General features: G+C 44.5%; 1 protein-coding gene across 5 annotated transcripts in view; it reads left to right on the top strand.

The window, feature by feature from the left end:
* RCAN3 (RCAN family member 3) overlaps positions 1 to 22,751 on the top strand; it is a 488,354-nt gene that overhangs the window by 346,537 nt on the left and 119,066 nt on the right. For all 5 annotated transcript variants that reach the window (XM_044083150.1, XM_044083158.1, XM_044083141.1 and 2 more), the window contains one exon: positions 20,751 to 20,922. In XM_044083150.1, the coding sequence (XP_043939085.1) occupies positions 20,751 to 20,922 (172 nt within the window). The remainder of the gene's footprint in view (positions 1 to 20,750; positions 20,923 to 22,751) is intronic.

Here is a 22,751-nt window from a genome sequence, read left to right as displayed (position 1 = left end):
AATGTCCTAGAAATGAGAGCAGTTCTCCTAGCGTTGCAAGCCCTTCAAGACTCTCTTCCTTCCAGAACCATTGCAATCCAAACGGACAACATGTCAGTTATGCAGTACATCAACAAACAGGGCGGGACCAGGTCTTACCCCTTGTGCCGAGAAGCACTCGGACTGTGGCAATGGGCGATTTCCTCCCAACGTTTTCTGATAGCAATGCACATCCCTGGGAAATCCAGCGTCATAGCGGACAGGTTCAGCAGAGCTATCCTCATGCCTCACGAGTGGTCTCTGAATCAGGAAGTTGCTGATCTTATCTTTCGCAAATGGGGACAGCCTTGCTGCAACCTATTTGCCACTCCTCTCAACAACAAATGCAGCAGCTACTTCTCCCTACTTTCTCTTCCAGGTCATATACCCAGAGATGCTCTAGTCCACGATTGGCCTCAGGGACTCCTTTACTCTTTTCCCCTAATTCCAAGACTCGTACAGAAAGCAAAATCGTTGGGTTGCAGAATGATCCTTATTGCCCCATATTGACCTCGGCAAATATGGTTCCCATTCCTACACCTCCACCTTCTGGATCAACCGTGGATTCTGGACCCAGTTCCAGATCTTCTGATTCACCAATCAGGCGGGTTGCACCAATCCCTTCAAACTCTCCAGCTCACAGCTTGGTTACTCCACTTCCAACCTTAGCCAGGCTTTCCAATATCTCCCCAGCAGTCTGTGATATTATTGTTTCCTCACATAAGTCTACCACTAGGAAAATGTATGCTAGTAAATGGAAACGGTTTTCTTATTGGGCAGAATCTAGAAATTTGGATCCTTTCTCAGCCCCAGTCCATGAAATTCTTGAATTTCTAGCACAGCTTTTTCAGTCTGGCGCGGCTTCCGCTACCATTAGAGTACAACTAGCTGCCATTTCTAATTTTCGTATCGGTATGTTTAATTCTAGCATGTCTCATAAGCTCTGCAAGGCCTTTATGAAAGGAACATCTGTTCTTAGACCCCCAGATGTTCATAGTGTTACACTGCTGCAGTCATTACACTTGGGTTCTCCTGCCATCAGGCAGTTCCCCAGTCGGCCTGAGTTCCAAAGTCTTGGTCTGGCGTCGGTTGCTGTCGCCTCCTCCCTGACATCAGTGCGACAGGGGTATATAAGATGAAGCAGACGCCATTTTCTACTTTCTTGCCGCACAGTGCCCGAAGCAAAAGCAGTTCGCAAGTGCCGGTCGGCCAACTCTTGAGATTTTCATTCCGAATCCAGAACCGAAGTCTTCTACAAAGCTAAGTACCCCGTTGGGGAAACGTTTTCTTGCCTCAGACCGATGTCAGTAAAAGTTAATAACTGTATTTCTTGTGGGAAGCAAATACCTCATAAGGATTCCCATTCTTATTGTATCCCATGCCTAGACCCAGACCACGACGTCACTGGTTGTCGGTTTTGTGCTAGGTTTAATAAGCGCACTATTAAATGTCGGTTTGATTTTGCCCGACATTATTTTGGCAGAACTTCCGACGACCGGAATACATAAAAAGCACAAAGACAAGGATAGGCATCCGAGGCCCAAAACGGACGACGAAGCCTCTTCTAGGCCAGTCGCCGGTTCTCCGGTTTTCAGCGAGGCGCCTTCGCAGCCCCTGACTACTGTTTCTGTAGAACCACAGGCCACCTCTGACTCCCACGGGGAGATGGCTGGGCCTTCGGACGCACAAGTTATTCAGACTATCGAAACTACCCCTTCAGAGGGATCCGGAGTAGCTGAACAACCCGCAGCCTCAGAGGGTGTTTTCAGACCTACCCAGTTAAGCATTAAATCTTTTGCTAAGTCTAAACCTACTTTAAAAACAAGGAAATTCAGCATTCTCCAGGACAGGCCTCCATGCCTAAGAAACAAATGCTTAAAATGGCCGAAGACCTAATCACTCTCATCAAGGGTTCCCATCCCCCCTCCTGATAAAAGGCCTAGACTGGATGCAGACTATGACTCATCCGACCAGGTAACCATCTCTTCAGATTCATCCTCAGACCTAGGATACTCCTTACCCCCTTATGAGGATTCTGATGCTGAGTAATCAATTCCATCAGCCTCTCCGCCTGAGGACTACTCCTTTGGTGAAACTGCACACCATGAGGGAGCCTTTCCATTGGGAAGACCAGGACTACTCAGAATCCAAGAAAAGGCTCAGAAACTTCCTTTTATTACCTCAACACAGACCCCTCCCTATTCCACCAGTGTTAGATATAGTGGATGATGTGTATACTGAATCCAGCTTAAATCCTGATTCTTTACCTCCAGCCCCAATTAAGCCTGACAGATACTACACAGTCCCTGACTCGCACAAATGTCTTTATAAAAGCCCTGTTTCTGACCCTGAAACTATTTCTCAGGGACCCAAAGGGGTTAAGGCCTCATCAGCAAAGAATCCAGTCCCCTCTGACAGAGATTCTAGAGCATTGGACAGATGGGGGAATAAAGTATATATGTCTGCAACTTTAGCAATGAGGGCCTTAAATTGCCAGTTTCACATGTTAAAATATCAGCAGTTTCTGATGACTCAGTTGAAACAAAAAATGCTTCCAGATTCAGATCCTCCTAATTTAAAGGAAATGCAGGATTTATTGCATGCAGCTGAACAAGTGGGAAAACACACTTTGCAATGTGGTTTTGTTTCTTTAGAGGCCTCCTGTAGAGCAGCTGTTACAGGTTCTGTCATTAGAAGACATGCTTGGTTAAAAGAACATATGTTACCCGATCATGTTAAAGCAAAACTATTGGATGCACCTTTACAGCAGGTAAGGCAGAAGAGGTATTAGAGAAAATGGAGGATAAGGCAAAATCTATGCAAATAGATTTCTTACAGGTTCAGCCCGAAATTGACCAACAAAAAATTGGTCCTTTCCAGCTTCAGACAGACCCCAAAGGGGCAGATGCAGATGTCCAAAAGGCAGAGGTCAACCATAAGGTCCCTACAGGCCTCGACAATGGGGTGCATCAGGCCAGAAAGAAGGGGAAGACAGGCCACAACCTTATAAAAAACAGCCCCAATGACTTCCCACTACAGCTGCCAAACAGCTCTCTCTTGGCAGCCCCCTTGGGAGGAAAACTGGCACTTTTCTATCACAATTGGCATATGATCACCAAAGACAAATGGGTTCTCAAGATTGTATCTCAAGGTTACAGGTTCCACTTTCACACTCTGCCAAGGTTAAAAGGAATGCCAACCTGCCACCAAGTCAATGGGCAGAGGCTCAAAAACAAATTACAGCAATCATGGACATGAGAGCTATTCAGAAGGTACCACCACAGGACCAAGGACAAGGATTTTACTCGAGACTTTTTCTGGTTCCCAGAAAGGGCAAAGCCTGGAGGCCCATTCTGGATCTTTCTTCTCTAAACACTTACCTGGATGTTCCGAAATTCAAAATGTTGACACTACAGCAGCTTCTTCCCATGCTGAGCAAGAAAGCTTGGCTCATAATATTGGACCTCAAAGAGGCATACCTGCATGTCCCTATCAGACAAAACTGCAGAAGATACCTCAGATTTATAGCTGGTTCAATGCACTATCAATTCTCTGCACTGCCCTTTGGCTTATCTACTGCACCCAGGGTCTTCACAAAGTGCCTGGCACCAGTAATTGCATTTTGCAGACAAAAAGGAATTCAAATTTATCTGTACCTGGACTTCCCGATTTCAAGTCGAGAGCAAGGACATTCTTCTACAGCATCTGGCTTTGTAAAACAGTTAAGTTGCCAAGGGTACACAGTAAACGAAAATAAATCAAAACTAGTGCTCTCACAAGAGATAATATTCCTGGGTGCCAGCTTGAATACAACAGCCCAGATGGCTTATCTCATGCCAGACAAGCAAGGACATCTGACTCAATATTTTCAATTGATGGCAACAAGAACCCAACTCCCTTCAAGAAAAATTCTGCAGGCCTTTGGTTACATGGCATCTTGCATACTACTAATTCCATATGCCAGGCTGCATATGAGGAAACTACAATGGTACCTAAAGAGTGTCTGGTCTCAACACTGTCAAAGTTTGGAAACAGTTATACCACTAATTCCTTGCCTGCAACAGGAGTTTCGATGGTGGGCTCAAGCTTGTCACCTCAACAAGGGACAGCCTTTTACTCAACCCACAGCCAGGCAAACACTGACAACAGATGCATCAGATTACGCCTGGGGAGCATACATGTTAGGAAAATGTATTCAGGGCAGGTGGCCCGCAGAACAAAGGCATCTTCAAATCAATCAAAAAGAGATGCTAGCTGTACAAAATGCCCTAATAGCCTTCAAGGACCTGCTACATCCAGGACAACTACTATTAAAGACAGACAACACCACAGTTATGTGGTACATAAACAAGCAAGGGGGCACTCACTCTTCTCCCCTCTGCAGACAAGCCATGACCTTGTGGAACACAGCTCTAAGCTATCAAGTTCATCTGCAAGCACAATTCCTGCCAGGAAAAAAAAAAAAAAAAAACACACTGGCAGATGACTTAAGCAGAAACATCATGGATCCCCACGAATGGGAGTTGAATCCGCAAATATTCAGAATAACAGAAATGGTGGAGCCCGGACATAGATCTGTTTGCATCCCCAATGAACTGCCAGCTACAGAAATTCTGCACAAGGACTTAGCATCCACAAGCATGGAAAGTGGATGCCCTCTCAGCTGGAAAAACCTACAAGTATATGCTTTCCCACCACTGCCTCTCCTTCCAAAGGTACTCATCAAAGCCAAGCAGGAAGAGCCAAAGATGATCCTGATTGCACCAGTCTGGCCACGCCAGCACTGGTACCGAATCTTGAAGAACTTAGCACAAGGACCACCCTGGATTTTGCCTCAAATACCACAGCTGCTGACTCAGCACAACAATCGGATACTTCACAGCCAGCTAAAGACTTTAAACCTGGCTGCATGGAAAATTACCTAGTCAAGCAAGCAATGCCCCTCTCCAAAGTTGTTATGGATGTCATTCTGAAGGCCAGAAGGCCTAGTACCAGGAAAGCCTATTCGGATAAATGGAAGAGATTCTGTGCCTGGAACCAGTCTCACAGCCTTGACCCTCTTGTCCCAAATATTCCTCAGATACTACACTATTTAACTGAGATGATGGACAAAGGCCTCTCCTTTTCATCCATCAAGATCCACGTCTCTGCCATCTCTGCTCATTACAACACGGATCCACCAATTTTCTCTAATCCTTTGCTAAAACAGTACCTCAGAGGGGCTAAAAACATAAGACCGCCCCGTAGAGCACCTACTCCAACTTGGGACCTCAACTTCGTGTTGGAAAAATAACTTTACCTCCTTTTGAGCCAGCAAACACAGCAGATTTAAAATATATCTCTTGGAAAACTGCTGTGCTCCTGGCAATAACATCAGCACGAAGAGTTTCAGAGTTACAGGCACTAATGGCAGTGGAACCATTTATCATTTTCCACAAAGACAGGGTGTCTTTAAGAACTAACCCTACTTTTATGCCAAAGGTGGTATCAAGTGTGGCTCTCAACCAAACTATCCACTTGCCAACTTTTTATCCAAATCCACAGAATAAAGGGGAGAGACTACTGCATCTTTGGACATACACAGGCAGTTACGCTTCTACTTGGACAAAACCAAAGCTTTCAGAAAATCTGAGCAATTATTGGTAGCATATACTGCAGGAGCACAGGGAAAAGCCATTTCAAAACAGACCATTTCAAAATGGATAGGACACTGTATACATTTCTGCTATACACACCATGGAAAACCTCTACCTAACAGCATTAGACCTCACTCCACCAGGGCAACAGCCACTTCAACTGCCTACCTCAGAGGAGTACCTACCAAGGACATTTTGGAAGCAGCAACTTGGAGTTCTGTACATACCTTTACCAAGCACTACCATCTGCCTCTATACTCTACATCCAGAGCTGGCTTTGCCACTGCAGTGCTGCAAGGCCTTATAGCCACCCTAATGCCTTATAGTACCAGCCACCCTACCTCAGCTTTGGGATTCTACCCAAGTGTAATGACTGCAGCAGTGTAGCATGATGAACATAGTACAGTTTTGTACCTACCATAAATGTAGATGTTCGAGTGTATACACTGCTGCAGACCAGGTTACCCACCCTCCAGCCCCTCTCACTTGATGGTGCGTACCTATGTCTTCTACCCTTTACTACCTATGGGGAGTATTTGCTGGTATCTGAAAGTTGTTGATTGCTTTACTTCTGTATGTTTTATTAGCAATTGGAATAGCCTACCTTTTTGGGGACCTGACATCTGGGGCAAGAAAAACTGAATAAAATGGCGTCTGATGCATCTTGTATACCCCTGTCGCACTGATGCCAGGGAGGAGGCGACGGCAACTGACGCTGGACCAAGACTTTGGAACTCAGGCCGACTGGGGAACCGCCTGACGGCAGGATAACCCAAGTGTAATGACTGCAGCAGTGTATACACTCTTAACATCTACATTTATGGTAGGTACAAAACTGTACTTTAGAGATCCTCCCCCTCCTTGGGATCTCAATTTAGTTTTAGCTTCCATAATTTTGCCTCCCTTTGAACCGGCAGCATCATGCTCTTTAAAATTTCTTTCTTGGAAGACCCTTTTTCTGGTTGCTATCACTTCAGCTAGACGTGTCTCAGAACTTCAAGCACTATGTGTTCGTTCTCCTTACCTGGTGTTTCGTAAGGACAGAGTTTCTCTGAGGACCAATCCATTCCTTATTCCTAATGTCTGCTCAGAGAACAATTTAAATCCATAGATCTCCCATTTTCTTTCCTAATCACAGCAACAAAGCAGAATACAAGCTCCACCAATTGGATGTACACAGACATTTGCATTTTTATAGGTTCATAGGTTAATACTAGGCTAACTGCCCTTGCGAGCCATTTTAAGCCTAGCCAATTATCCCTTGGGAGACTCAAACCTTGCACTTTTTGTTTGTAATGCAAACACCTTAACCACTAGGCCACCCTCCCAACTCCATAGAACTAAGGAGCTAAGAAAGTCAGACCAGTTATTTCTTTCTTATGCTTTCAACAAATAAGGCCTTCCAGTTTCTAAAGTGACCTTATCCAGATGGTTATCTGATACTATTGCCTTTATTTATCAGTTACGAAATAAAGAACTACCAGCTAAACCAAAAGGTCATTCCACTAGAGCATTAACCACCTCTTTAACTTTCCAGTCTAGGTTGCCCATAGACTCAATCTGTGCAGCTGCCACTTGGGGCAAACCTCCACACTTAATCTCTCATTACAAGGTAGATATGGTCTCCCGGAGCAGAGCTTCCTTTAGTTCTACTGTTCTGAAGAGTCTGTTCCAATGAGCCACCCAGGATTTTAGGTGCTAGGGACGCTGTCCCAAACAGCAAGAACGAAGGCGAGATGGACAACTTAACATAAAGAAGTTATGTACCTACCATAACGTTACATGTTAGTTGTCTTCATCTCGCCTTCCTTCTTGCGTCCCTCCCTCCTTCCACCTCCCTAGAGGATTGTGAGGAGTTTCCTTTTGTTTTCACTGGCTGAGCATCTTTTATTACTTCACATGACAGGTAATTTATAACTCTTTCCTTGTTTACGTGTATTGGATAACCAGTTTTTAGGAACTGGTTACTCTACTTATGTCTAGCGTGCGCTATCACAAATGATATCTGGGTAGCTGACGCTGGGCATGCTGGGATAAGGGGTAGCCTCGAGCCAGTAAACAGCTCTCGAGCTATAGAAGATGGCCAAGTCGGAGCCGAGGATCGGCTCCGAACCCAAACAGCAAGAAGGAAGGCGAGATGAAGACAACTAACATGGAACGTTATGGTAGGTACATGACTTCTTTTTTCCTTACATGCAATTTTAAATCAATCGGCAATTCAAATGCATCAGTTTTTACTTTAGGCATGAAGGTGAATCCCTTGCTGAGCAAATCGTGATGTTTCAAACTGGTTTCCAGATGACTATAATCATATATGTGAAGTTGTTCTATCTCGCCATTCATTCTTAACTGATGGGTTCGGAGCCGATCCCTTGGCTCTGAGTTGGCCAATTGCAAAGCTCGAGGTCTTCAAATAGCTCAAGGCCAAGTCCATATCCCATGATGCACCTGGAGTTACCTCAGATCTAGTTTGCCGCTGTAACAGATTGGAGGTTCTGCATTAGCTCGGGGCAGTAAAACTGCTTTTTTCATTATTACTTAAAAATTTTTGATAGATAGCTTAAGGTAGTTTAGAAAGTTCTTATAGCTTTTGGGTGTGTTTACCTACTTATATCCCTTCCCAGTAGTGTTCTTTAAAAAGTTCTAGTTGGCCTCTTGTTTTGGCCTATCCATTCTCCTTTTATATATATGTATGTATGTATATATATGTATGTATATATATGTATGTATATATATATATATATATGTATGTATATATATATATATATATATATATATATGTGTGTGTGTGTGTGTATATGTATATATATATATATATATATATATATATATATATATATATATATATGTGTATATGTATGTATATATATATGTGTATATATATATATATATATATATATGTATATATATATATATATATATGTATATATATATATATATGTATATATATATATATATATATATATGTATATATATATATGTATATGTATATATATATATATATGTATGTATATATATATATATATATATATATATATATATATATATACATATCTATATATATATGTATATATATGTATATATATATTTGTATGTATGTATGTATATTACAGTGTGTTTTATTCAGTGACCTTTTGTCACAAGTTATTCCTGTTTCTTAGATAGTTATAGTTATTGCTAGTGTGTGTTTTAGCCTTAGATTTTTTCAGATAGGCTTAGTAGTTTACTGTAGAAGCTTGCAGTCAGTTGACAGTATCTTGTTATATATTAGATAAGGCTTGTTGTGTCTCTTAGCAGCTATCTTCTTTTATTGCATAGTCTGCTTAGAATGTCTTGTTGTGTGCTTTAGAGATACTTTTTCTGTCATTTTACATGTATATTACTATTGTGTGTGTGTGTGTGTGTGTGTGTGTGTGTGAGGATGTTTGTCTTGGTCAGCCATAATAATCACAGAAAAACTTAACAGTAATTATTCACACACACACACACAAAGTCTGGCTTTAAGAAGTGCCACAAATGTGGCCAAAAGAAGTCTGTTACAGACAGCCACGTAAATTGTGTATATTGTCTAGGAGCCCTGCATTTCCAGGATAGCTGTGCTATTTGCCATCCTTTTTCCTCAAGGGTCCTACAGAAAAGGAAACGAAAACTGATTGACAGAGGGTTGTTGAAACCATCATTTCAAGAAGCTTTCAGCAACCATGATGGATCCAACAAGTCCTCAAAGTCTAAGACTTCGGACTCTAAAATCTTTGGCTTCAGCTCCACTGCCGTCGGAACCGACAGTCTTTACCATTCAGAGCCAGTCCCCAGTCCTGGAAGCAGTGTCCAAAGCTCCTAAGAGTCCATTACTACAGTCGGTACCACCTTCGGTGTGCTCTTCTTGATCCTCTGTCAGCCTTTCTGATCTGGATGTGGATCGTGTGGTGCAGAAGCTGTTATCGGCACCAGCTTTGGCAAAAAATTTATCGGCTTCGACCCGCATGGCTTTGGAGCCAAATATCCGTACACCAGCTCAATCTATTCCTTCTCCGAGCCATACTGGTCCTTCGGAGCTGAACCTGTTGATAGTGGAACCCTTGGAGCTGACACCTGTTCCAGTGTCTTTGGCTCCATGCACTCTGATGTCCTCGGTGCCAATCGAGGACTCTAGGAGCCAACACTCTGGGTCCAGGGAGGATAGTCGTACTGACTTGTTGGTTCCGACTCTGCCTCTCGGGGCTTCAGCTCGGATGAGCTCGGCTCCTACTTCTGGTTTGGAGCCCACTGTCCCGGTGCCAGGGGTTTCGATGGTTTCTTCTGATCTGTTGGTTCCCTTGCATCGTAGCAGGGATACTTTTGATGCCATGGGGAGAGTTATATCTCCTAGGACATCCTCTATCTCAAGTCTGGCTTCCTCCTCCCCCTAAAGTGCCTGTGTCTGCCTCTGCCTCACACATCCTAACCAAGCGTAGAGACCCAGAGCCTCAGGAAGCCCCATTGGGTGGCCCCTGCTCTTCTGAGACCTTACCAGAAGCTCCCACTGATGGGGTTCCCAGGAAGAGAAACATGTAGACTCCCCTCGGGAGTCTCTAACATCGGATACTGATTTAGATGAGTCAGAAGGGTCCCCACAGTCCTCCTCTGAAGATATCTCATTTGCTGAGATACTTGAAATCCTTAAGCAGAGGGGTGACTAGCAGTCCACAAGCCCTACTGAGGTTGAGTCAGTTCCCCTGAAGGCTTTCGGGCTAATGCAGCTGGTCTCACGAAGGGCGTGGGAGTCTCTGGATACAACAGACTCTGTCCCTAGGAGGCCTGATAAGTTCATTTCTGCTCCCCTTGACAAATCATTCTTAACAAAAGATGTTCCTGTTGATGCCATGGTGGTGGTGGCAGCCACCAGAAAGGAAATGTCTGAGACTTTCCAGGATCATGGCTAGATAGGGAAGCGCATGTTTAGTTCAGCAACGTTTGCTCTTCGTTCGCCCAACTATTTAACCCATTTTACCAGGTTACAAAGAGATCTCCTTAAAGGGCTAGGAGATGCTCTTTAGGGTACAGTAGCTGCTGCCCAATTTGCTACCCTCAAGTCTATAGTCAACTCATCCAAGCGTCTCATGTCATATACAGCGATGGAACGAGTAGGGCAGCAGGTACAGGAGTTGATCTTAGGAGACACTCCTGGATGCACTTGTGATCTACGTGGATCCCTTCAAGTCATCCTTGTTGAATACTCCCTTTGATGGCTCGTCCATTTTCGGGCCTAAAGTGAAGGAAACCTTAACCAGGTGTGAACAGGACGGAAAAGACTCTGTCTGCCGTCGGGGTTCGTTTTTCCACCCCTACTCGACCCTACCCTAAGGGTCAAAGGGGAGGAAAAAATGTAGTTCTGAAAAGCCCAAGGAGCCTGTCAGGACACACGTGGTGAACCCCCCTGCAGAGACGGGGGCAATAATAGAAGACTCCGCCCTCTCGGCAGAGGGGGTCAGCAACGTCAGGGACACAGAGATCACTTCTTTGGGAAGCCCTACCAGCGCTCCTGAGAGGGAGGCCCGACTGTCCTGCTCTGGAGGCAGTCAGGGGTCGCTTATCTTTGTATCCAGACACCTGGCTCAAAATAACAAAAGACAGCTGGGTACAAAGTATCATTTCCAGAGGATACTGCATCCCATTCACCACACCCCCTCTTCTCATAAGAAAAATCCTGGACGTTCCACCCGGTTACAGGGAGCAGGCAACAATAGTGGTTCAAACGTTGCTAAGAAAGAGTCATTCAGCCAGTCCCAGCAGACCAGACAGGATCCGGAACTTACTCAAGATTCTTTTTGGTTCCAAAGAAGACAGGGAACTGGAGATCCATATTGGACCTCAGCAGACTGAACCAATATATAAAGAAAGAGAAGTTCCAGATGGTCACGCTTCAGTCTATACTTCCCTTCTTGGGGAAAGACAATTGGATGCGCTCGATAGATCTCAAGGATGCATACTACCACATAAAAATGGCCAGGCCATCCAGGATCATCTGCGCTTCCAGCTGGGAGCCAATCATTACTAGTTTCGAGCCACGCCCTTTGGTCTCACTACAGTCCCCAGAGTGTTCACTAAATGCATGGCAGTGGTCACGGCTCACCTGAGGCATCTAGGATTCCAGGTGTTTCCGTACTTAGACTATTGGCTCCTTACTGCCACCACCAGGCATCAACTCATTCAGGCCAGGGAGTCCACTCTGTCACTCTGCAATCAACTGGGCATTACAGTCAACTCAGAAAAATCTGCCTTGTCGCCATCGCAGCATATTGTTTTTATCCGGGCAGAGATGGACACCATCAACCACCACACTAAGGCTTTCAATAGAAAGAGTCTTTGTCCTTCATCAGCATGTCAACATTCTGATATCCAAAGAAAATAAAGAATTTTTTAAAAGTCATTTTTTTAAAAATAAAAATAATACTATAAATAACACCTTAAAATTTTATGCTTTACATGGTCGAGATGCGGCTATGTTAAGTCATTCACAGATCTAAGAAAAAATTCTTTTAAAGACCAAGCTGTTGATCTCACATATCATAGTTTACTTTATAAAAATATAGTATATTAGTTCTGTGAATGACTTAACATAGCCGTATCTCGATCATGTAAAGGATATAATTTTAAGGTGTTATTTATAGTATACAAATTCAGTATTGTTATTTTTATTTTAAAAAAAAATTATTTTTAAAAAAATTCTTTATTTTCTTTAATGATGGTGTTGTGAGGTTGCTTAAGCATCCTACTGTGTTTTAAGTTGGAGTACCCCCTGTAGCTTTAATTCTTAAATGCTTGTGTATGACATCAGGAGGGGTAACGAACTCTGTTGGCAGTTCATTTTTTTAATTGTTTTAAAAGGTGTTTTTTCTAAGTATTTTACTGTTTATAGTCTGAAGAAGCTGGAACATTTTTGCAGCAAAAGCTCTTATATTAAATCTTGTTTTGGTTTATCATATAATCTGTTGTGGTGGATTAAGTGGACTTTAAGCCATTCAGTTGCCGTTCTACCCATATTCTTCTGGTATTGTGAATGGTCCTTTGGGGGTGGGGTAAAGTTGTCACTGAATCGGTCAGCCAGTATGTTGGCAATATCTGTTGTCTCAGTATAGTCGGTACCATTGTGTAGTAACTCGGAGCAGATGTGGATATCGCCATGGAGATTCTTGATATAGCTATAGAAGGCTTTGTGGTTATTTTTGTGTCTGCCACAATTCTGCCTTCATAGCTGGCTTTATTGGGTTTGATGAGGGATCTCAACTTTTTGTTGAGGCTAATAAGGGGATTTTTCCATTCTTGGGACTTCACCTTTTTCTGCAACAGTTACTTCCTTCTGTTGTACAGCCTGTTAATGGCAGGGGGAAAGGTTTTGGGGATAATGTGTCATCTGTTAGATGAATCTTGCTGTGCATTTTAAAAGGACAATGGCAGAGACTAGAAGAATGAGGGCACATGTAGCACTGTGTCCTTCTGCTCTAAAAGGCACTAGTGAGGCCTTATGTAGAATATGACGTAGTTCTGGAGGCCATATGGAGGCAATATGGTTATGGTGCTAAAAACATACAGCATTGGTAAAATGGTAAATATATGAGGAACTGGGATGCGACGAGGTACTTAAGGCAGCTGAGCATGCACATATTTTATTAGAAAAGAGAAAGGGAGAGACATTTAAATGCACTGCATTGGAGGAAACGTAGGACGGGTGGAGTTGATAAAAGGGAAGGTGTGAGACATTTAGAAGGAAGCAGTTCAAGACTATTTCTGGAGCTATTGCATCACAGAAAGGGTACAAGTGCCCTATAATGCATTGTTTGAGGAATCTGTGCAATGTTGTCAGAGGATTTAGGTGTATGTCGATAGCCTAAGGCTACGTTTTGATTGTGGGGGGGGGGGGGGGGTCTTGTGTGTAGAGTACAGAATGCAACACTTGAATAGACTTGAAAAAATGTTCTTCCATTGCATTCCTTTTATGCTCACCAGTCATATGAGATGACTGGTTAGTAAGTATAACAATCTATTTCATTATCTGCCTTCTCTGGTCACTGCTGTAAAAAAGATGAGACATGCCTACTGAGCTATTGTTGAACAAAAGCAAAATTGCCAGAATAGCTGATGTTAAGTTGTCTATCTTGCCTTCATTCTTGCTGGTTGGGTTCGGAGCCGATCCTCTGCTCCGACTCAGCCATCTTCAAAAGCTCGAGAGCTGCTTACTGGCTCGAGGCCCCCCTATATCCCATAATGCCTAGCGCTAGATACCCAGATCTCATTTGCCGCTTCTGCTGCGAGGTTGTTCTACTGGCTCAGGTCGTATAAAACTTTATTATTGTATTTTTCTTGTTAAAGCTGCTAGTTTTAGTGTAGATTTAGTCGTTAGGTTAGACTGCTGTATTCTATAACTAATCCAAAGCCAACAAAAACTTGATAAAAAATATCTAGAAGCACAAGAGCAATCAAGCGGACAGCCGGCAATTAATAAAAAGGAAGAATTTATTGATAAGCGCTTTCGGCTGCGTAGTATCAGCCTTCATCAGACAAATTAAAATTACAAAATACAGCTTTTATAAGATATACTAAAATAAGCAATTAATCAATTATGATATAAAAACCCGCCAAAAGTACTACCTGTCATAAATTGTTAAACCTGTTTTTATATCCTAATTGATTAATTGCTTATTTTAGTATATCTTATAAAAGCTGTATTTTGTAATTTGAATTTGTCTGATGAAGGCTGATACTATGCTGTATTCTAGCTACTTTTACTTTAGATTCCGATTGCTTCTCCCAAGAAACTCGTTTAAGTTAGAGAGTCCCCCCCCCCCTTCTCTCCCTTTCCTTACCTCAGAAAGGTTTTCCGTTTAAGTTAGAGGATAACCTTTTTCTCTCTGTCTCCTCAATAACAAAAAAAAAAATCCTTTATTATCACTGTTAGTGTTTAGTGTTAGTTAAATATAGTTTTTTGTTTGTAGTAGTGCTTGCAGTTTGGTTGTGGTAACTGTAGTGTGTTATTGTTAGTGGCTAGTTACTTTAACCTTTCTGTGTGTGTGCTTCTTGTCCTTGGTTTTCCTCTAGGATGTCCAAGGATCCTATGCCGTCCGGATTCAAGAAGTGTGACTCATGCTGTCAGAGGATGTCTCTGACAGATGGTCACACTTCTTGTGTTTATTGTCTGGGTGCCGTGCACCTGCAGGAGCTTGCTCGATTTGCCATGCTTTCAGTCCAAGAGTCCTGCAGGAGCGCAAAAACAAATTGTTCCTGAGGGGTTTGCTTAAACCCCAAGATTCACCGGCGAAGGCTTAGCCTGTGAAATCTTCCAGGCCACCTAAACCTTCGGTTCCCATTTCGGAGCCGTCGTTGGGTGAAGCCACACAATCTGTCTTGGATCCGGCTGGAACCGATGTTCCTTCCTCCCAGTTGGCTCCGACACGTTCTTCGGAGTCCTCTGAGACTCAGAAAAGATCCAGGTCTCCTTCTCTGGAGACAATACGTTCGGCTCTGAAGTCGCCTCTGCTCCAGTCGGAGCGTAGTCATCGCTCATCCCCCTCTTCTCGGTGCTCTAGACTTTCAGACCATGACTTAGAAAGAGTGGTCAATAGGCTGTTAAAATCGCAGGCCCTAGCCAAAATGTTGTCCAGCCCCCCTCATCAGGTGTCTGCTCCATCCACAGCTGTAGATATTCCTCCTCCGACTCATCCTATGAGCTCGGAGCCAGAGTTCGTTGGGGTTCGATTCGTGGAACCGTCGGCTCCAATACCATCTGATCCCTTTCATGGTACCTTCCCTGGAGGGATCTGGGCGCCGAGACTCCCTCGTCGGCTCCAAGGGGGCGAGTGGCATCGGACCCTTGTCCGACCCCGCTCTCCCCCTCGGGGCTTCGGCTCAGGTGAGCTCGGCTCTCACATCTGCCTCGGAGCCATCCCCCTCTGTGCGGGGAGGGGTTCTGGTTTCTTCAGACCCGGAGCCCTCTCTGCGTCTGGGCAGGGATGCCTTCGAGGTGATGAGGAATGTACTTCCCCCGATCGACCCCATCGGCTCCTCCCCCTAGGGTGCTTGCGTCAGCCTCTGCCCCTCTTCCAGACCCCAAGCGTGGGGATCCAGCACTCCAGGACGCCACATTCAGTGTATCCTCCTCTTCTGAGGCCTCCCCTGATCATTCAGAGGAGCCACCTTGCAAGAGGAAATGCAAGAGGAAGCATGTTGACTCCCCCGAGTCTGTCACATCGGATACAGACTTAGAGGAGTCTGAAGGAATCCCAAAGAATCCCCCCTCTGAAGATGTCTCCTTCTCAGACATCCTTGAGATGCTTAGACAGAGGGGGAACTGGACTGCCCTAAGCCCTTCCGAAGATGAGTCGGTATTCCTGGATGCGTTTGGATCCCGACCTTCCACGTCCTGGGTGTCTCCGCCTTTCGACCCACTGATGTCTGTGGTGGCTCGGAAGGCATGGACGGCTCCAGACACGGTGGAACCGACCCCTAGAAGACCTGCCAAGTTCATTACTGCACCGCAGGACAAACGGTTCTTGACCAAAGGTGTCCCCGTTGATGCCATGGTGGTAGCGGCGGCCACAAAGAAGGAGTTGGCTGAAACTTCATCTGTCCATCCCCCTAATAAGGAGTCCAGGACGATGGACAGATATGGGAAGCGGATGTTCTCTTCAGTGACCTTTTCCATGCGGTCCCTGAATTACCTGTGCCACTTTACCCATCTTCAGAGGGATCTCCTGAAATAGCTTGGAGATACCCTCCAAGATCCATCAGCTGAGGGGCCCAGGCTAAGGCAGCCATCTGGCGACTCTTAATTCACTGGTAAACTCCTCCAAGAGACTCATTTCGTATGCAGCCAATGGTGCGAGTAGAGCTGCAGGCACAGGTGTGGCCCTAAGGAGGCACTTTGGATGCGGCTATGTAACTTTACGGAACCTTTCAGAGCATCTTTCACCAACACCCCTTTTGATGGTTCCTCTCTCTTTGGTTCACAGGTGAAAGATATCTTTACCAGGTGTGAGCAGGAAGGCAAGACTCTCTCTGCCGTAGGAGTCTGTTTTTCCACTCCTTCCAGACCATATCCTATGGGTCAGAAGAGTGGAAAGATGTGGTTCCGGAAATCCCAAGGAGTCTTGCCTGACATGCGTGGTGAGTTCCCATCCAGGGGCAGAGGAGGGAACAATAACAGACGCCGCCTTCGGGGCAGAGGGGGTCTGCAAAATCAGGGCAGCAGGGAATCTTTCTCTGAGAAGCCCTTCCAGCATCCCTGAAGGGTTGCCCGGCTGCCCACCTCTGGAGGCAGTCGGGGGAAGATTATTGCTGTATGCAAGAGCCTGGCAAGACAGAACACAAGACAAATGGGTACAGTCCGTCATATCCGGAGGCTACAGAATTCCCTTCCTTCGCACCCCCTTAAGGTCAAACAAGACGTTCCACCCAATCTAAGGGACCAAGCAGTGCAAAAAGTCTCAAAACTGCTAAGAAAAAGGGCCATCCAGCAAGTCCCAGCAGACCAAAAGGGTCCAGAATTTACTCAAGGTTCTTTTTGGTACCAAAAAAGACAGGGGACTGGAGACCCATTCTGGATCTCGGCAGACTGAACAGGTCTGTACAAAGAACGAAGTTCCGGATGGTCACGCTACAGTCGAGTTTGCCCTTACTGGGTCAGGACAATTGGATGTGCTCTATAGATCTTCAGGATGCGTACTACCACATCAAAATGGACAGACGCTCCAGAAGATTCCTTCACTTCCGGCTGGGAGCCAGCCATTATCAGTTCAGAGCTCTGCCCTTTGGTCTCACCACAGCCCCCAGGGTGTTTTATGGCCGTAGTTACCACTCACCTGAGACGGCAAGGATTCCAGGTGTTTCCATATCTCGATGACTGGCTCCTCACTGCTACCACCAGACATCGCCTTCTGCGAGCCAGAGACTGCACTATCGATACTTGCTCCAGGCTAGGTATCACAATAAATTTCGAAAAGTCTGCATTGTCGCCCTGTCAGTCTATCACCTTTATAGGTGCAAATTTAAATACAAAAGACATGTTAGCGAGCCTCCCACCAGGCAGGATGTTAGTGATTCGTCCGCATGTGAAGGTTTTATTAGCATGCAAAAGAATTCAAGCCAGGTTTGTCCTTCAAACTCTGGGTCTCATGGCAGCAGCGATCACACTTGTCCCTCTTGCTCGCTTTCACATGAGGATTCTCCAGTGGCTTCTTTTCACCCAATGGTCCTTCCAGCAGCTTCCCATGTCTTACATGATTATGATCACACAAGCATGCAAGAAGCACCTTGCGTGGTGGATGGTCTCCACATCAGTGCTCCACGGCAGACCATTTGTTCTCCCCCCTCCAGTTGCTACGGTGACTACGGACGCCTCCCTGATTGGGGGGGGGGGTATTATCAGGGCAGAACAGTCCAAGGCACCTGGCAACCTGACGAGTACCGTCTGCACATAAATGTCTTGGAGATGAGGGCCGTGCTCTTAGCGTTGCAGGCTCTTCAGGACTCTTCCTACCGGGACCATTGCAATTCAAACGGACTATGTCTGTAGTGTGGTACATCAACAAGCAGGGCGGAACCAGGTCTAACCCCCTATGTCGAGAAGCACTCACTGTGGCAGTGGGCAATCTCTTCCCAACGGTTTCTGATTGCAACGCACATCCCTGTGAGGTCCAACGTCATAGCAGACGGACTGAGCAGAGCAATTCTCATGCCTCACGAGTGGTCTCTGAACCAGGTATTTGCGGACCAAATCTTCCGCAAATGGGGCCAACCTTGCTGCGACCTTTTTGCAACTCCCTTCAACAGCAAGTGCAGCAATTTCTTCTCTCTCCTTCCACTTCCCGGACATTCCATCAGAGATGCTGTAGTCCACGATTGACCTCAGGGACTTCTTATGCATTCCTTCCTTTTCCCCTAATCCCGAAGCTAATTCAGAAAGCTACCGTATTGGGTTGCAAAATGATCCTCATTGCTCCTTACTGATCTCGACAAATATGGTTCCCATTCCTGCATCGCTATCTTCTCGAGTAGCCTTGGACTCTGGACCTAGTTCCAGACCTCCTGATTCATCAATCGGGTGGGCTGCACCAATCTCTACGCTCTCTCCAGCTCACGGCTTGGTTGCTCCACTTCCAACTTTAGCCAGGCTTCTAGATATCTCCCCCTCTGTGCGCAAAATCATTTTGTCATCACACAAGTCTACGACTATAAAAACTTACGCTAGTAAGTGGAAACGTTTTTCTTCCTGGGCAGAGGCTAAAAGTATAGACCCCTTTTCAGCCCCTGTACACTACATTTTGGAATTTATTGCGGAACTCTTCCATGCTGGGTCCGCTATCGCTACAATTTAGAGTTCATTTAGCTGCAATTTCAAATTTTCACATTGGCCTGTCTGAAAACAATATCGTGTCTCATAAGCTGTGTAAAGCTTTTCTCAAAGGAACCACTCTGCTCAGGCCCCCAGTGAGAGATCCTCCACCACCGTGGGATCTAAATTTGATTTTAGCTTCTCTAATTTTGCCCCCTTTCAAACCTGCAGCTTCTTGTTCATTGAAGTTCATATCTTGGAAAACCCTTTTTCTGGTAGCTATTACTTCAGCCAGAAGAGTTTCGGAACTACAGGCTCTTTCTAGCCGTCCCCCATACCTCGTTTTCCACAATGACATGGTTGCTGTTAGGACTAATCCATCCTTCCTTCCTAAGGTCTCTTCAGAGAGTAACTTGAATCAGTCCATAGACCTTCCTGTGTTTTTCCCTAACCACTCCAACAGGGCGGAATATAAGTTGCATCAGTTAGATGTTCACAGGCAGCTACGCTTTTATTTACATAGAACCAAGGACATTAGAAAATTAGATCAACTTTTCCTGTCTTATGCAGTAGGTAAACAAGGTCTTCCGGTCTCCAAGGTAACCTTATCGAGGTGGTTGACTTCTATCATCTCATTCATATATAAACTGAGGAATAAAGAATTGCCAGTTAAACCAAAAGGTCACTCCACCAGAGCTTTAGCTACTTCGGTGGCCTTTCAGGCTAAGTTGCCCATGGAATCTATTTGTGCTGCGGCTACATGGGCCAACCCACATACTTTCATTTTGCATTACAAGTTGGATTTGGTTTCCAGAAGCAGAGCTGATTTTGGTTCCATTGTTCTGAAGAGTCTTTTCCGGTGAGCCACCCAGGATTTTAGGTGCTAGGGTCGCTGTCCCAACCAGCAAGAATGAAGGCGAGATAGACAACTTAACATAAAGAAGTTATGTACCTACCATAACGTTCCATGTTAGTTGTCTTCTTCTCGCCTTCTTTCTTGCATCCCACCCACCATCCCCCTATCCTAGTGGACCAAGAAGAGTTCTTCTTGAATCTTCGCTGGCTGAGTCTTCTCTGGCTATTCCCTTCTGACTAGTAGTCTCTCCAGTAGGATTTATGCATTCTATTATAGGATTCTTTTATTATGTCTGCAGTTAGACTTACCAAACGAGATCTGGGTATCTAGCGCTAGGCATCATGGGATATGGGGGGCCTCAAGCCAGTAAGCAGCTCTCAAGCTTTTGAAGATGGCCGAGTCGGAGCTGAAGATCGGCTCTGAACCCAACCAACAAGAAAGAAGGCGAGAAGAAGACAACTAACATGGAACGTTATGGTAGGTACAGAACTTCTTTTTCTTATTGCACCCCTGTCCAGCTCCTGTGCCCTTCCTTTCTGGGATGCTTTAGTCTTGGACAAAATGCCAGGCTAGTGTACTGAAAAATGACAGCAGAGACAGTGAAGAGAACTATGTGTTGTAGGACATTTGTTTGTGGAGAACTGGAGATTCAGTGCCCTCCCTCTACAACGCAGTCACCATTCATAAATCTGAAAATGACGGCAGGGAATAGATAATTTAACTGATTTTAATTAAGAAAAGCTCTGGAGAAATCTTTCTTTGGGAGTGTTTGAAACTTGTTACAACAGCATATGAATCTGAGATACTGAATATAGTAGTATGGAAAGTATTGTTCTATTTTATTGATACTGTAATCCATTTGTACTGTAAATAAGCAAGAGTTCTCAACATTTTCTCCGACTAAAGGTATACAGTTTAAATTTTTGCATTCTAGGCACCAAATGAAACTGAAGATGGTGATAAGTCATTTCTAATGCCACCACAGCCAGTGAAACAATACTTGATCTCACCTCCATCATCTCCACCAGAAGGATGGCAGCAAGGGAGTGATGCAATGCCAGCTTTGAACTATGACTTATTGTGTGCAGTTGCCAAACTAGGTCCAGGTAACATAATGTTTATGCATTTATTTTAACTAGCATCAGAGCACACATTCATTTCTATTGAGCCGATCTTTATATGCCTCTTAAGTTGCTGATGTTTTATTCATGAATTTTTACTGTCATACTCCTGTATTGGTATGAATTCAAATCCGTGATCTCTGTTTTATGTTGCCACTTCATATGTAGACTTAGTAAGGGTGTGCCACTGATCTAAGTGAGTATATTCTGCTCTTTCAGAAGCGTTGCTGAACACATCTTTTGCCTATGATCTTTTTTATCAGGCCTTCAGTTGCAACTAACAACATATTCAATTTGTGTGTGTGTGTGTGTGTGTGTGTGTGTGTGTGTGTGTGTGTGTGTGTGTGTGTGTGTGTGTGTTAATGCAGTAGCTATAATTAAGCACTAATTTACACAACTTTTTAAAATTATGGCATTTAACCCAACTTTGTACTGCATTGTAAGATCCAAGGCTGCAGTTCAGGTAATATTACTTCACTGACTTTTGTCTTTGCTGTTCTTACACATATGTAGGATACAAACAATAGCTGTTTCCAGGATACAGAGGGATGGAGTCCTGACGACACCCTATATGGCCTGGGCTTGATTAGAGGCCTTGGCATTGGAAGAGCCGCCTTGAGAAGTGTGCGAGGGAGTAGTTCAGCCATCCTGTGGGAAGGTTCTAGCAAAGTCCAGGTGCTAGTGCTTTATCTGGGGAAGCCCAACAATTCGGGACTTGAAGAGCACAAATATCAGCTGTAGCTCAAGGGCCTAAGACTGAGTAATTATCATGCTGCTTTGTGTAGTGTGTTGCCTGATTCTCTCAGCCTCCATTTGCCTACCGTTTAACTCTGAGAAAGTCACTTAACCAAACAGTGATCCTATGTTAAGTCTAAAAAGTCAATGTTATTCCCTGGTTAACATGTACAAATAAACAAATAAGTAAACACATGGACTTGACAGCCGATATCACAAGTGTGGGCACTGGGCAAGTGCACATTCACACTGATCCAGCATAAGGAGCTTTACAAAATGCTTTCTAACCAGCAGGGGGATGTGTTAGGAGTACAAGAAGAAGTCCTCTTACACTCTCCTCCACTTCCACTGTCACTGGCTCTCACCTACCACTCCTAATGTCCAAAATGTTAAATTGTCAGGCAGGACAAATGGACCATTGGAGATATAGGGCATTATGATTGTGGTGTAGACAGGGGACAGGACCTATAAAAATGATAAAATGTGTACAGGTTACAAACCCCATTAGCTTCAGCTTTTTTTTTCTCAACAGTGAATGCAATGCCATTGTGTCAGCCACTTCTTGGCTGTCTGAGGTTAGACTCATATGCAGGGTAAAGGGGAACTTCCAGTTTAGATGTTCAAGCAAAAGCTTGGGTAAACATCTCCACCTCTGTGTATTTGGTGTTAAATTTACAAGCTAAAATATTTTGACAGAAGTTTCCTGTAGTGACTGGCCAAGTTGAAAATCTGACAATGTCTGGTTTGTCCTTCACAGCCACTTGGGGTTAAATGCCAATGTTATGTTGCCCAATCTCGCCTTCATTCGTACATGTGGGTTCGGAGCCGATCCTCTCCTCCGTCTTGGCCAATTACAGAAGCTCAAAGTCTCTAATATGGCTGGTGGCAAGGTAGATATACCATCATGCAGTGGTATCAATCCCCAGATCTTGTTTGCCGCTCTACGAGTTCAGAAGTGCTTTTCTCGGCCGTGGCTAAGTTAAACCTTTTCTTCTGTGTTTTCACATATATAGCTTGTTTTCATATATAGAATATAATTAGAATACATCTTTTAGATAATAGTTAATCTTGGGTATTGT

Source organism: Protopterus annectens, chromosome 1.part1 (genome assembly GCF_019279795.1).
Source record: "Protopterus annectens isolate FY-2018-M chromosome 1.part1, PAN1.0, whole genome shotgun sequence".
NCBI lineage: Eukaryota > Metazoa > Chordata > Ceratodontiformes > Protopteridae > Protopterus > Protopterus annectens.
Note: the sequence above shows the minus strand (reverse complement) of the source record. Positions and strands in the feature narration are given on the sequence as shown.